General features: G+C 44.0%; 1 protein-coding gene across 5 annotated transcripts in view; it reads right to left on the bottom strand.

The window, feature by feature from the left end:
* TAOK3 (TAO kinase 3) overlaps positions 1-16,261 on the bottom strand; it is a 74,917-nt gene that overhangs the window by 22,788 nt on the left and 35,868 nt on the right. For 4 of the 5 annotated variants that reach the window (XM_042031088.1, XM_042031091.1, XM_042031089.1 and 1 more), the window contains 10 exons: positions 15,664-15,735; positions 14,627-14,728; positions 14,306-14,351; positions 13,568-13,664; positions 11,725-11,838; positions 10,593-10,684; positions 8,540-8,633; positions 7,035-7,116; positions 4,422-4,589; positions 1,397-1,603 (listed from right to left, as the gene is read on the bottom strand). In XM_042031088.1, coding sequence (XP_041887022.1) covers positions 1,397-1,603; positions 4,422-4,589; positions 7,035-7,116; positions 8,540-8,633; positions 10,593-10,684; positions 11,725-11,838; positions 13,568-13,664; positions 14,306-14,351; positions 14,627-14,728; positions 15,664-15,735 — 1,074 coding nt within the window. The remainder of the gene's footprint in view (positions 1-1,396; positions 1,604-4,421; positions 4,590-7,034; positions 7,117-8,539; positions 8,634-10,592; positions 10,685-11,724; positions 11,839-13,567; positions 13,665-14,305; positions 14,352-14,626; positions 14,729-15,663; positions 15,736-16,261) is intronic. The other variant, XM_042031093.1, reaches the window with a different exon arrangement.

The raw sequence follows: 16,261 nt of genomic DNA, 5'->3' as shown, positions 1-16,261 counted from the left end.
AACTTCCATGTGGTGTCCTGTTTGTGCATCCTACTCAACTGAACAGCTACACACAAGTCTAAGAGGACTGAATTCACAGCATCGGAAATCCTGTATTTGTACTTTAAAAGTGCATGATAACATTACAGAACATAAAATTAGTCTTGAAACAAGCAGGAACTCTGCTCCTTCCACAAATGCCATTTAAGTCTGGTGGAAGCACCTCATGTTTCATCAACTGTAATGACTCTGAGCATTCATTACAACCTATGAGTTCTGTGTAAATCAGTCCCTCAAACTTCCATTTTAATGCACAAGTAAATATGGCCATTTAACAGTGTGAAATTAAAGTTAGCACACATTTTGAAAACAAAGTAAGAAAGACCTCCAATCATAACCACCCAGAACATCCATCAGTGGTGCTGCTATTCATTCAGGACAGTTCCATGGGCTGGCATTTGGTACCTAACACCTTGTTTTCACCTTTCTGAATAAACAATCTTCTCTGAAGACGCTGTCAACTGTCTTTAGGAAAGAGGCAAACCCCTAAAACCTTTGCAACTTCTCTACCAGTATCTTTAAATATGTAGGACCATGTTTTGCTGAAGAAAAAATTTTTCAATACCTCTTAATATTCAGTGACACAAACCCTGCACTTCAGGAGAAAAAACTGCTTACAAATATTTAGTTAGTGACAACCAAGCTTTACTGTAACCTTACAAACAAGAAATTCATACTTTTCATGCTGCTGCAATCTTTTAGCTCCTCTGGCAAAAAGCAAACGTACACTTTGAAGTTCCTTGCAAATGAAACCAACACAACCAACCTACATTTTGCTGCCCACTAGCAAATGACACTGCTAAGGCCAAGCCAAAACTTATTATTAGTCAGACAAACAGTGGAGATGAGATGCTGGCTTACAGCTAGACAACCTTAGCTTGATATTCAGCCCTAAGAAAATGAAAGGCATCAGATCACAGCATGCAGCAAAGGAGCAGGAAAGCATTGAGTGGAACTCAACTCCAAACATACCTCGTGGGAAGGGTCCAAAGTTCTGCACGCTTCCACTCCTCACGAGGAAAATCCAAGTGCAGGGAGGTTTGAATCTCACACTGTGCCTGGCAGAGGGTTAGCTTGGCTGCTAGGACCACTTGTCAGCACAGCAGAGAACACAGGACAGGCATTCCCATGGAAACAAGGATGTCCCAAGCAGAGAGGAAGAGGTGCACATGCAGGGCAGGGCATGCAGGGAGTCTGGGTGACCCTGCCTAGGCACTGACAACTCTTTCAGTAGCAACCTCTTAACATGGACAGAGGTTATTTAGATGCTTTTAAAGACAAAAACCCCATAGAATTTGACTCTGGCAAGCCCAGCAGCAGCTCCTGCTCTCAGCACAGAGCACCAGGGCACACGTACCTTCTTGTGAACAACGGAGGAGGTGGAATTAATGGTGCTCTCGTCACTATGCATCATGACCAGCTCAGGGCTGCTCTCATCCAGGACCTCCTGCATGCTGCTCACACTGCTGCTCTGGCTGCCTGTGCTCACAGACATGCTGGGGATGGAATGGTTGCTGCCCAGACTGTCCATCTTCCTACTCAGGTTTGATCCATGCTCACTGTCCTATAAAACAAGGGGCATCAGTTACAGATCCCGCAGATCACCTGCCCAGCACGTGCCTGCAACGCCCAGAATTTGTTTTAAAGGTGACTCTGCAGACTTCAAGGGTCTTTGGGCATTATTTTGCCAACTGCACATCTCAAAGGGCTGTTTGGGTTCTGGAATTCTCCATATTGGGCAGGCAGCTTCTGCCTTTTCCCCTGCAATCTGATTACATCAGGTTTCAAGTCAGTTTTTTTCCTTATATCCTTAAGTCTGGGCATGGCTCTTGGCTTGATAGGATACATCCAGGAATACTGGATGGCTGGTAGAAGGAGCCTCGTAATTTAAGAGAAATGATCCAAGTTTGAATTAAAACAATGCTTTGAGTCAGGATCTGCTATAACACATTTCCTGTATCAGAAAATATGTAAGACAATGAATCCATTTGTTTATTATTTGATACATTCTACATGGTGTAGAGGTGATAACTTCCACGTCCCAAGCAGTCAGCAATTCTATTTTATCAAGCTAAAAACCCCTAGAACCTTGTGTTTTCAGCCAAGATAAAGGTGAGTGAAGTATCTTAGCAGCTGACTCAGATGAGCCTGCATTATTATAGGGGTTAAAACTTGGATATACATAAATAAATATTCCTCATACAAGAGGTATTTTTGATTCTACAGACAAGTATCAGAAGTTAGCAGCCTTTTTTCTTCTTCCATACCCATAGGAGTACAGCAATCCCAGAGTATGCACTTAGTCTGGACTGATTTAGAGAATTTATGGAGTCCTTTGTAATTAGCTAGTGGCACCGAAGAGGCTTGCAAGGAGCTCACAGTGAGGACAGAACTGTGAACATCCTTCAGCTCCTGGTGTGAAGCAGCCTTGACTCACTAAAATGAGCAGCCTGCTGCTGCATCCAGTTTGCCCTGGCCTCTGAAGGGAGCTTGGGGAGAATTCCATTACAAATCAATTAACAGGGAACTCATTTTGTTGGAGACTGACAGAAAGATAAAATTGAGACTTGATAGATTTGCCTTTGATTGTGTGATTATTTTTTAAGCAATCAGCAGATCATTATTCAGAGCCTGCGTGAGAGCACTTAAAATCCAGAATACTACTATTTTACAGAGAACATAGGCGCAGGGGAATGAAAGTATTTTCAGGATGCTTATATAGAGTTGCAGAAGAAATCACATAATGAAGGATCTGAGGCTGTGTAATTAATGAATGTTTATGCATGAAGGACAGAGATGAGATTGCATTTGCAACCTTAGCATTGGCTTCCTGACTTCAACTTTAACCTTCTTGGAAGGGCTCTGAGGAAAGCATTAGTAGTATTTTGCATATTAAAGATTTGTAAGGCTCATCTTCCACCTTAGAAAGCCCAAGGTAGAAGAAGGAAGTGTCTGGTGGCATTTCCAGTGGAGCAGGTTCTGTCCCTAGTGAAGCAGGAACTGCAGCACATGCTGGGTTTCCTTCTCCTGGCCAGTTAATGACACACACGAGCAACGAAACCTCCTGTGGTGGGACAGGGGCTCAAGGGTCAGTGCAGAGCATGCTGTGCACATGCAGAGTGTCATCAGCTGCATCCCTGCCAGTCCCTGCAGAGACAACAGCTCCTCTCCCTGCTTTTTTGAGGAGTGGAGACAGGAGGAACAGAAGATGCACCTTGGAGTCAAACGCTACCATAGTGTTTCCTGTTGAGCTTGGAAGTGCTTAACAGCCAAGTGCCATTCCCTGGCACTCTACTGCCCTGTCATTCTGCTGACAGCTTGTCACATGTGGGGACAGAAACTGGAAGGTTTCAGCACACAAGTTTGACAATCCCCCACTCCCCAGCTAAGCTCCGGGTATGGAAGTTGGAGGGCACCTTTAATCCCAGCAGTTGCTGTTCTTGCTCCTTTGGGGCTTCTTCACAGGGAGGGGGAGCACAAAGTGCCAGTCCCCTCCTCCTGCAGCTCCACCTGAGACCCAGGTGCCCATTTCTTAAACCAGAGCTCCAGTTTAGCTTTAAAGGAGCACTTGACACACCCAAACCTCAAACCCAGCCCCCTGCAAATACTCTGAGCTTGGGTGCCTCACTGTGTGTTATTGCCTCACTCCACTGGAGCAAAAGGAATACAGACATCAATTTGTCTGTCAGTGTTTTTCACTGAGAAGCAGTCATAGATTTATTTATGCATTGTGCCTACACCAAGTGACATTAATTTCCATCTAAGCTCATCAATTGAAAAATGACTGGTTTCCTTCTCTCAGCCACAGTTAGGGTCAATTATCATACACTGATTAAGTGGGTTGTTTATTACAAGATTTAAACTGAAGCTGCATTTTAGGTCTTTAACCTTTTTCTTCTTTAACATTAAAGAATGTAAAAAAATAAGTCTTACTAATTTGGTGATTTGCCTTTCAGCTCATGAGAGGCCAATTACTTTACAGTAAAGTTATGGTAATTGAAAAAATATTAACATTAATGGAGTTGTTTTGACTGTGCAGATGAGAAAGAAAAGCTTGGGCTGTCAAAGACCCTCCTCCACACAGGCAGGGAGTCACTTCTCACAGAGAACCTCCCTCAGAATGAGTTTCTTCCATAAAGCTTCCAGAAGAAAGGGCAGCACTGGAAAAAATCCAAAGTTTTACATGTACAGTAACTGGCAGTTTGAACACTGAGTAAGGGCTACTCATCATTATCCTGTCCTGTCTCTCTGCTGATCCAGATGATATTCCAACAACATTCCTCACCTAGGCTGTGCTTGTTCTGCCACCCTAAGGACAGGAACATCTCCCTGGCCCTAAAATTACTCGTAAGAGTGTAAATGGGGCAACAAATCACAAGTACCTCCTCCTCCTCCTGGGACTCATTCAGGGGGCCATTCCGTGTCTCCTGGAACAGGATTTTCTTCATTTTCCGGTACTGCAGGTTGTCCAGCTCCCTCACTGCATCCTTGGTCCTTTGGATGAGGTCTATGAGCACCCTGGGTGGTCGCTCCCGGCGGACAAAATCGTGCTGAGTTAAAGGAAATAAAGCACCTCATTTCAGACACTGGGGTAACACCAGGGACAATGGGGACTTTTGAGACCCCTGAAGTGACAGTTCCCATTCTGGAATGTATCTGTTCATATTCAATAACTGCCAATACCCTTTCTCAAAAACTCCAAATACTCTGAGCTTGCACTGGGGTCAGGTCTTCCGATCTCTCCAGGTTACACAGACAATTTGTCCCTTCCTGAGCTGGCTCACTCAAAACACACGAGGTGACACTTCAAACCTTGGAGGCACAAGAATTAACAGAATGCAGCCAGGACAAAGAAGAATCAACCTGCAAAGATTTATCCTGCATCCATCTATTCCAATTCACACATAAAACCAGCAAGGAGACCACCAAGTCTGTTTATACCTAAAGCTTTTGTAGCCAGAGTTGAAATAAAATCAGGCTCTTGCCAACTCCTGCACAGGTTTTAAGTGCACACTTAATAATTCTCTAATGGTATTTAAGAACATTATTAAAGCCTCTTCTCTGATTTATCAGATACATTCTCCTGAACTGTACAGCTGGCGGTGGAAATTAAAGTCTTCAGCTTTCCCATTTAACCTTGGCTAAAGCAGACAACCTGAGTGTCCACTTGCCAATATTCTGTATGGCATCACTACAGCTCGGTGTGTTGCTTAGTAGTTCCCAAGGGGGATGGCTTAAGGGCACAAACATCCTCTGCATGCTGTAGAAAAATTTACAGTGAAAACAGAAAAATTTGCAGTGAAAAAAAAAAGAAACTGGGGGGAAAATGTTGTTCTCTGTTGCACATTGCAAATGCCACAAGGGGCTTTTGTTAGAGCCTCAACAGCTGGACCCACCTGCAAGGAAATTCTCAGGAGGGTTACCTTTACCTGCTCAGCCTCACAGCTCTCCTGTGGGCTCAGCTCAAGAGTGAATTCATCCCCTGGAGCTGAAGTAACCAGCACATGGAGCCCCAGCCCACCCTAAAACAGGAGCCTTCAACAGAAGAGCTGAAAGGATGAGCTAATCATCTTTTAATGATTTGTAAATAAATAAGGAAAGCATCATGCCACAAGTTTGTTTCTTGTTTTTAATTGAATTCAAACTGTTGTGCATTTGAGTTTTGCTAGTGGGGACAGCCAGTCATTTCAGTACCCATTTTCTGCTTGCAGTGATGGTATTTATTTTTGAATCAGAGCTGAAAGTTCTAAACACCATTTCACACAGGAACAAAATGAATCATTTCTGCTCCTCAACGCAGATAACCACCATTTATTTCTCCATGAACAGTAACAATCTGCAGCTTATTTATGATTAGGAAAAAAAGGAACCCATTTTTATCTCATTGTAGATCATTTTTAGAAAGCAGCAAAGTATTTGGAACAATGATCCTGAACCAAAATCCATTCTATGTGTGCACTCAAATATTAAAGTGTGACCACATGAAAAGTGTAGGGCAGACATAAATATAAATAAAATATAAATATAAAATACAGAATATACAGGATTTCAGACTCAGATCTCAGCTCTAATTGTTTGTACAGACTCCAACCCAAGGTACTCCTGAAAACACATCCTTCAATGAACTCAGCCTGTTCCTAGAGAGCAACACAGCTGCCAATCCCCAGGAATGAGTCATTCCAAAACCCACAACATAAACCTATTAGCTGGTCAGGGTGCTACAAGTAGAACCAGGGAACAAAACACTGATTATTTGCCACAGCACAAATGTACCATAGGAAAAAAAAAATATACCAGGTGCCAAAGGGAGCACAAATAGCTCCTTCATCATTTACCTGGAGGGGTCACTGGCACCAGCAGCCAGAGGGAGAGCAGGGCTAATAATCAATTTTAAGGAAAGGCAGTAGTTAGAAGAAAAGCCAAAGCCTGATGGAGAAGGGGCTGGACAGGATTTCACACCCCGCTACCTTCTAATGGAAGGCTGCTCCTGAATTTCCCAAAAGCAAAGCCCTTGGAGCTGTAAACAGTTCCTCTATTTCCCAGGTAAACTGAAACCAAATGACTTAAACTGGAACTGATTTATGATTCTATGATTCACTGACAAAACCTTGCCAAACTCTACACACATCACTCCCAGGTCCGCCTCCTACAGGCTCTTGGCAATTAGGACCTGTAAAAACCCTTTCCAAAATGATTCAGTTATTTCCAAAACAAGTTTAATTAATTGGGTTCAGTATAGAAACCATTAAAGGGATTTAAACAACTTTTGGGTCTGGTGGTTTGATTAGGGGAGGAAGTCAGCCTTGGCCTATCCTTTTAATGCTACTTTTAACCGCTAACTGTGATGCACGAATGGAGGAAAAAAGAAAACAAAAATAAAATCCAACCAAAGAGTGGATTTTTGTAAGGACAAATATTTGTTCACCATCTTTATAATTATTTCGGTAGACAAACAGATTTCCCCCCAAATTTCTGGAAAAGATTTGATAAATTACCCGTAACAAATCCGTTGATGATGGCCTTTCCTGAGGTATTTTCTGTAAGCAGTAATCAACAAATCCCCTAAAGGAGTCTGACCTGCAAATAAAAAAAAAAAATTAAAAAAAAATTCTAAATGCAAAAAAGAAGTTTAGGATCTAGAATATATTGAAACTTATTTGTGCAAAGCAAAAGAAAAATTTTGACTAATTTGCTCTTAAGTTCTAAGGCAGAGAAAGTTACTGGGTTTTTCCAAATTCCAGGCTGATCCCATCAGTTCTTTCCCAGTTAAAGGCTGTTGAAACAACATGGACACACAATCATCCCCAAGCACAAACTGAAAACCAGGTTAGAACTACATGTACCAGTCACTATTTATGATTTTACTTCAACTGCTTTAAAAAATGACAGTGGAATTATTGGCAACTCCAGAAATGCACTCACTGATCTCTGGGAGGTTATGGAGGTAACCCTGCCTCGGGGTAAAGCCCCTCAATGCTCAGTTCAGCAACACTTGAGGCTTTCTGTGAGGTTTTATCACAGCTGGAAAGAAGGAAACTGATCTTTCAGGTGCCACTGGACTCAAAAGCAGCACAAAAGGCACCTTGGTGACTCCCTGTGCCCTCTGAGAGCAAAGAGCAAACAGGGCACTGTAAACAAGTGCTTGCAATCAAGAACTCTGATCTGGTGCTGTTTGTTCACAGCTGTCTCTGCTCTGCATTGCAAACTCTGCACAGAACGTGGGGACCATGCTGCAGGCAGCAGAGCAAGCTCCTGGAATACTGAAAAATGGACAAAACAGAGAGGATGAAATAAGGAAACTGGAGTGGTCTTGATAAAATGATCATTTGATTAAATGATCAGCAGTTAAACAGTTGTGCTGCTTAAATGCCCAGCAGAAAAATGGGGGAACTTCACACCTCTCCAGGAGCTTTTGTTTCAAGCCTTCTGTGAGCTCTGCCAAGCATCACCCCACAGCAACATCCCAGTCCTGGGTATGGGGAACAGCATACAGGGCAAGCCCTCTGCTCCCACAGAGTAACAAACTGTTCTTGTATCCAAGCTCAGATTCTGGAACACGCCTGGAGCATGGGGAGTATTCACTGGCCACTGAGCTCTGATGGCTTTTGGAGTCACCCACTGAAAAAAATATCCAGTTACCTCCACATTCTCCCTTTCTCAACGTTTCAGCTGCACAGCAATGCTAACAACTCTTCTGCTAACGGGGATCTTTGGCAGCTGGAAACTTTGCTGATGCTGAGCCATGGCTGGTTTAATGCATCTAAGAATATTTTAATTCCTTCAGCAGCTACAGCCCCAGAATTAACACCTCCACACACTTAGACTGTAGAACAGCCAGACTGACAGAAGGTCAAAATTGAGCCAGCCTACACAGGATTTGAGAACACACACAAATCACTGCACTGCAACCAACACTTTCCTTGTCAGGTTTGAACTGTGCAATGTCACAGGGCATTTTCAGGGAAATAAACAACAAATCGGCTGTTAATGGTTCTCTTACCATTCATCTGATTGTAATCTAGGGGAATCGTTCTGGGCTATGTGATATAAGGCACTCATTGCATTCATGTTGAAAAGTGGAGGCTTCCTTTCAGCTAGAAAGAGAAGAGAAAGGTGTGATAAGGCTGTCTGGAAAGAAAAGAGAAATGTATGGAAGTATGAGCAGAGTATCACTGCTAAATCAATGCTCAGTGCTGTTGTCATCACACTTAGGCGAATTATTTTAATATCCCAAGTTAGACCAGGACACTCACTCAAGGAAAGCTGCTGTTCAGTTGGAGAGGGATGACAAAATCCAAAGAGAGCAGGATACAAATTATAAGGAAGAGTTTGCAGTAAATTTTGCTTTAACTGCAACATCTCACACCTGATCTGCTGTGGCAGAATTAGCTGAAACTGAGTAAAACTGAGCTTAGGCACAGTTCAGGGCCAGGACACTCTGTATCAGTCCCTACAGATCTCTGATGCACTGCTGGAACATCTAGATTACAGGAAAGAGTGGCTGCCCTGCCTCATTTGTCACGGCAAGTGGGACAGGTTACCAAATTCACTTGCCAGAGGTGCCATGAACTCCTTCTCACTGAAATCCTTCCCAGTCCTTGCACCAAGAGGGCACCTGCCCAGCAGCCCCTGACCTCTCAGGAGGGCAGAACTCACAGAAAAACCGGGGGAGGCTGGTTCTCACCAAGGTCAGTGGTGCCAAGATTTTTCAGTTCTTTCAGGCCAGGGAAGTCCCTTGTCCTTGCCATGCAGCATGCAGACAAAGCACCAAATCTGCTTTTCTTTAACCACTACTTACTCCAGCTACAAAGGGAATTAAGACATCAGCATTCAAAGAAAGCCAAGTGCTGCTCAACAAGAGATTTCCTCCCACTGCTGCCTGACCTCATGTTCAGACAGGGAACCAGGCGAAGGCAAAGTTCGCAATGTAAAAAAGTTTAATGCTTCTCAAAAGGGTATTTTTAAAGAAAGCAAATCCATCATCTCTGTAAAATGGCTTTGAGGTTCCTGAGTAAAAAGCTCCATAGAAATTCTGGTACCAAGACTGTGTCTACATAGGGTTGCACAGTCTCTCCCCTACTGCTGTAATTTACTCCTTAGAGGTTGTGACACACCTGAACTCCATACAAACAAAAGTCATTGGCCTTATGCAACAACAGAAGTCTAAAACTTCCAATTTTGGCATTTTTTTTATCAAAATACAGACCATGTCAGCATGCTGGCACATAAAATACAGCCATGTTAGTTACTAGTTATCTACACCATCTCAATTCTGGAGACAACATTTCTTCTCCTGCACATCCCCCTCTGTTATCTCATGCATATTTCTGCTGATTAAACGTTCACCAGTGACACTTTCAGTGAACTCACCCTCATAATAAGTTATTGATGTACTGCTGTTAAATAGAAACTATATCAAGACTAATTTTTGAAAATAATCTACTCAGCACATGCAGTGTCAATATTCAAACTTGAAACACACACTTAGAGTCTGCTCTGTGTACCTGCCATCACATCCACTTCTGCTCCAAGCTCTGTGGATGTGTATCATTTGCCCTTTGCAGTGCAAACCCTTTTCTCCTCCTCATGTAAAGAACCTGTCCACGATGATTCATGGCACAAACTTTTCAGCTGAGACTGAAGATTTTTGTTTCAGAAGGCAGGGAAGTAAGAAGAATTGAAAATTAAATGTAGGTCCTTTCTGACACACAATCCTTAGGACACCCATTCCCTTTACACAACAGCTGGGACAACTTTCTTCGAGTCCAGCTTGGAAAACAGATGACAAACCAGGGTTTCTCCTCACTCAAGAGCAAAATGCTCTGGTTCTCCAGGGAATAACTGAGCACACCAGACTAACACGAAAGCACAGTGCATCAGCAGCTTGCTCTTGATTTGCCAGCGAGTAAAGATTTAACTCAACTGTCAGAGTTTTCCAAGTCAGGCATTTTAAAAGGAAAAACTTATGAGTAATAAGGATCTTCCCTTTTTGCAGGAATTCCTAATACACCGCAGAATTAATTATCCACCTCAGCTGCTGTGGGTTCACTCACCTAACTCGATGCACGTGATCCCGAGAGACCAGACATCCACCTTCCCATCGTACTGTCCCTCATCCATAGCAAGGATCACCTCTGGTGCCATCCTGCCAACCACAGAGCAAAGGCTGCGTTAGGGGACACACAGGGTCACTCCAAGCACACAAACTGAGGTGGTTTCACCCCCTTTAGCAAAGCCACAGAGCAGGACAGAGAGCAGGGAGCTGAGGAAAAGTGTGCTGGAATGGAACAAAGACTGACCACACCAGCAATTTGTCAGAGGAAAGGCAGGGAGAAAAAAAGAGGAAAGGGGCTGGGGGAAAGAGGAAAGGCGGGGGACAAGGGTCAACCCAATCATCTTCCTGTTAGCAGAACATGCTGGCACATGGGAGACCCCCCCTATTTCCAAAGGCATTGTAGCTGCAGGCTGACAGCAAGGGCTGGGAGAGCCCTAAAGGCACCCCTTGCACCCTCCCCCCCAGGCTTCCCCTTGGCACACCAGGAGCATTTCCAGCAGACATATGCAGCCTGTGTGTGCAGCTATGAGTGGAACAGGGAAATACGGTGGTCCAGGATAAAGGGATGAAGCGGGCACAGAGAAGCGGCAGGCCCAGCCTGCAAAAATTCAGCCTCTTAAATTGTGTTCTTCCAAAAAAAGGCTTCATGCCAAATAGCCTCATTCCAAGGCTGGGCCATGGTGACCTCTCAGCACTGCCTGGGGCCTCTGCCACAAAATCAGTGGAACATGGAGCTGTGTTGGCCCTCGGTGCTGGGAATGCCAAGGAACTTGGGTGACCCCTCAGCAACTCCTTCAAAATAGGATTTAAGTAGCCATGTGACTTCCAGCCAGACTAACAGGATCCCCTTTTTCCACGAACGTCTTATTTCCATCACCTATGGCAAGTGTGAGTTATTTTTAAGCCAATGGCATTGCAAGAGTGGAGCCATTTCCAAGCACTGCACAGCCTAAACCTCTCCTTATGGACCCTGAAGAAGGACACACTTCCTGAAGGTCTGGACACAGGTTTCTCAGGAAAACTGCTTGGCTAATGAAGATTTTATCCAGGTATTATTTTTGTATTGTGAAGCACTGGAAAGGGAAGACAGCAGTTCTATAAAGGACTAAAGCACTGCAGGCTTCACTCACCAGTAAGGCGTTCCCACAAAAGAGTTGGCAGGGGACACTATAGATGCAGATCCAAAATCAGCGAGTTTCACTTGACCTGGTTCTGTTAGAAGAATATTTCCAGCTTTAATATCCCTTTAATAGAGAAAAAAAAAAAAAAAGAGAAAAAACAGTGATTTAGCATGATACAAACTCTGGTGAGATGCCTTTGTCTGCAAAGGGCAAGCACAGGATATCCTGTCACCCACACGGCAGGGGATGCTGGGACAGAAAGAATTCACTGACAGTGTTTCAGCAGCAAGCCCAGAGTAACCTCTATTCACCCATTCCCAGGACAGCATCGCTTCAAAAGGAATACTGTGGAATATTTAATACACATGTGCTACTCATACATCCTGACACTTCTGCTGCAGGACAAGTGCTCAAGTCTTGTGGGTGCAAGTATGAACACCTCAAATGTACAGGAGAGACAGCACAACCTGTCCCCCTTACTGTCATCTCCACTGCCACCTTCCCTGTACAACAGCCAAAGGGACGGAGCATCTCTCCTACAAGGAAAGGCTGAGAGAACTGGAATTGTTTAGCCTGGAAAAAAGAAGGCTTCAGGATGACCTAATTGTGGCCTTCCAGTACCTGAAGGGAGCCTACAAGAAAGATGGAGAGGGACTATTTACAAGGGATGGAGTGCAGGGTCAGATGGGAAATTAGGAAGGAATCCTTCCCTATGAGGCACAGGTTGCCCAGAGAAACTGTGGCTGCCCCTGGATCTCTGGAAGTGCCCAAGGCCAGGCTGGACAGGGCTTGCAGCAACCTGGGATAGTGGAAAGGGGGTGGAACAGGATGAGCTTTAAAGTCCCTTCCAACCCAAACCATTCTGTGATCCTATACAACGGCTCAACAGCCACATCGGGTATCAACAACATACCTGCCAGCCTTGTGCCTGCAATTAAATAATAATAACAATAATTCCCTCCTTTGCCGTCCACAGCACGCCGCGGACCAGCGGGCGCGGGGCCTGCAGTGCCGCTCCCTCGCCACCAGGTGGCCCCCCGCGCCAGGTCCCGCGTGGGGCCGGACCCGCGGGACCCGCTCCCAAAATTTGGTCCCCAATCTCAAAATTCGGTCCCCGCTCCTTAAATCCTGTCTCTTCTCCTTTAGCCTCGCCGTTCCCACCGGCACAAAAACTTCTCCCCGCCCAGCCAGGGCTCCCTCTCTCGCCTCTCCTTTTCTGCCTCAGCAGCCACAAAACCAGGAATGTGTAGCTGGTCCTCATTTCTGGGTGAGGAGATTCGCCTTCCCACCTCAGAGGTTAAAAGGTGGAATACCCCTCGGATGAAACCCAGGTCACAAAAGCACAGGATAGTTGGGGCTGAAAGGGACCTTCGGAGATCACCCAGTCCAACCCCCCTGGAGCAGGTGACACAGGAACATGTGTCCACAGAGGGAGAATCCACACCCTCCCTGGGCAGCTGTTCCAGAGTTCTACCACCTTCCATGGAAAGAAGTGCTTTGATTTCTCCTCGGGTAGTTTTATCCTTAACACTTCCATCACCTGATTTTTGAAAGCGTAGAGTTTTACTTATTTACATGTAAATAAGAAAAAAAATCTAGTCTTAGAAATAGTCTTGCTCAATGAACTCCAATTTATTTGGCAAATTTAGGGTGATATTATTCTATTAGTGTTCAGTACAACATTCCTGTGTAGCCTTTGTTACCATGGTCTGCACAGAACAATTGCCAACAAGGCAGAGAAAATTTTGGTAGAATAGCTTTTACCAAAGCTGTTTAAATCCAGTGAAGCAGCTTTGAGACTCCAGGGAGCAGCAGATGGAAGGGCAGCAGCAGCAGCACGCTCCAGCCTTACCTGTGGATCCTACAGTGGGAGTGCAGGTAGGCCAGCCCCTGCAAGGCACCGTGGGTGATGGCAGCGATCTCCACTTCCTGCAGTGGTTTCTTGTGAACTACGGGAAACAAAAATCAAGAAAATAAAACAGAAGAAAATAAATGGGATATTTTCTTGAGAAAGTGATTTTTTAAAGAAAAGGAATCCCACCAGTCTGCTACGAAGAGAAATTAGGGAAGAATTCTTCCCTGTGAGGGTTTTAAGGTCCCTCCCAACCCAAACCATTCTATGATCCTGTGATCTTGGCCCCCAAGGAACACTAGTTTTTGTAAACTTTGGCTTTGATTCCCTATTCTGACTTAGATTCTCCTATTTCTTTGCAGGAGCTATTCTTATTTTGAGGTCACATCAACCTCTTGTTCTAAAAACCATCTGTAATTATTCCTGCACACTGCAAGGCAAGGATAAAGGTGATCTCTGCAGGATTTTATCATGGATGTTCAGAAAATAGGCAGCCTAAAAAGGCACAGATTACAGGAACATACCTGTACACTTTTCTACCGTCACTTGACAAAATTAAAATGTGCAGGCCAACTATCTGCAGCACTAGGAAAGCCTCAAATTCTACCCAGAGAACAAAGTGGGACAGACAGACCACCTCTACCATCTACAAAACCCCAGTCCATGAGGAAACAGTCTCCCATCATACTCAGGTGGGGAGTACTAGCAAAAAGAAAGGCCAAGATATATAAAACTTACCTTCTAGCAAATCAGAAGCTGATCCTAAACAGTACTCCATAACCAACTGCAAAAAAAGAGAACATCATGCCTTCAAGTATCTCTTGAAGCATTTTGAAAGTAAAAAATGTCTTTACATTCAAGACTTAAATCATGTGGTGGCTTTAACGCCCTGATAAAGGAAAAGAATGTAAGTAGTAGGTTTTGTTAGTTTTCCATCAGAAGATGCAAAATTAGACTCTATTTTAGTACTGTTCACCACAAACCCAAAGCTATTTCCCTGCCTGTGCTGAGGATTTGAGTGTTGCAGTGTCCATTTGCTCTAAAGAACCCCTCACTCACCCACGCCGTGTGCTCCTTCAGGTAACAGCCCTTGTACTCTATGGTGTTGGGGTGCTTCAGCTGTTGGAGAAACTTGACTTCTTTGATGATGTCCTGCCATTTCTAATGAAAAAAAAACCAAAGCAAAAAGTATAAATACATTTCTCTTCTTAATCCTCTACATCCTTTCATACTCCACACAGTGTAGGACAGTCTGAAAAATGACCATAAAACTATTTTACAATATAAAGATGGAAAGTCGGAATTGCAAAAGCACAGCTGTAAATGAGTTGTCTGGGTCCCTATTGCACTGAGTTAGCCCCAAGACATATTTAACAGCTTGAGGATTGCAAAACCAATTTTCTTTTTCTCATTTTAAATGCAGTACATTTTACTTAAATGCTGCTGCTTTGCAAATTGAACTGTTCAGTGGCCTCAAACTTAGCAAGAAACCACTGTCCCGAGAGACACCTTAAGTGCTACAGAGAGTAGCAGTGAGCTGCTCATCTTCTGTAACACAGCACAAAACCACTGACATTTGGGAGACCAACAAGCAAGCAAGGAAAAATGAGTTTAAACCATCCCTGTTTGCTATTAACAAACAAACACACCCTGCACATCCACACACTAGTCCAAAGGAACAGGGTCTAAGTTCAGCACAAAAATAAGATGAACAATTATCAACAATTGAAATGAGACTGAGGTCAGCAGGTCTATGCATTTTTACAGATCCTCAAGAGTTTCTCACATTTCAGAGAGATGTGCTCCAGTCGCCAGCGTGCTCTTAACACACTTCTTAATGAAATTATTTCTAAAACAAGCTCCATCCAGGCATTCTGAATCCCCATCCACTTCCTTAAACTGAACTATTTGTCAAAATTTGCATAAACTCATTTTCCCTCCCCACACCTCCACAATCCCCGTGGAAGGGAGCAGCAGCTCCTGCATTAAAGGCTGTTCTGTTGGAGTCGAACCAAAGCTGCAGCTCATTTCACTGCTCAGATTTACACTGGAGCTGCCACAGCTCCTGAATGCACAATTGCCTTTACTCCTCTTACCTCATTCGTTTGCTTTCCGCTATAGGACATCTTCTTGACTGCCACCACCTCATTAGTGTGGGAATTTGTAGCCTGGAGTAGGGAAAGGGAAACATTGAAAAAAAGCAAGAAATAGACTGAAAAAAGCATCATTTCTCCCCCCCCCCCCCCCCCCCACCCAGAGAGAGCTGTGCCTGTGGCAAATGTAGGCTTTTTTCTCCTATATCCTTGCAAGCTCCTACACCTCAGAGACATCTTCCTCAGGATAAGATTTACACACAATTATTAGGACACTTTTCCATTGTTTTATTTGCCCACATCCACTGTTCCTCCCTCAGACTTTGTGCTACTTCTCTATTGATATGTAAAAGGCCCAATACCGTACCTACTGAGAACATGCAAAATACCGTTTTATTGGAATTTCATAGAAACAGTTTTAGATCAACCATTGGCAAAATGTTTTCCAAAGAAACAAACAAAGAGGTGCATCAAAATCTCCATGATTTCATCCAAAAACTCCATACAACACTGATATTCTTAAATAGCTATCTCAAGTTCCAGCTTCAAGAAGATGATTCAACCTGGAATTCATCTCCATTAAAAAGCTTTCCTTTCACTG

This window comes from Corvus kubaryi, unplaced genomic scaffold (assembly GCF_017639235.1).
Source record: "Corvus kubaryi isolate FWS band 111438036 unplaced genomic scaffold, C.kubaryi_AGA036_p1.0 37337, whole genome shotgun sequence".
In the NCBI taxonomy this organism is placed as follows: Eukaryota; Metazoa; Chordata; class Aves; order Passeriformes; family Corvidae; genus Corvus; species Corvus kubaryi.
Note: the sequence above shows the minus strand (reverse complement) of the source record. Positions and strands in the feature narration are given on the sequence as shown.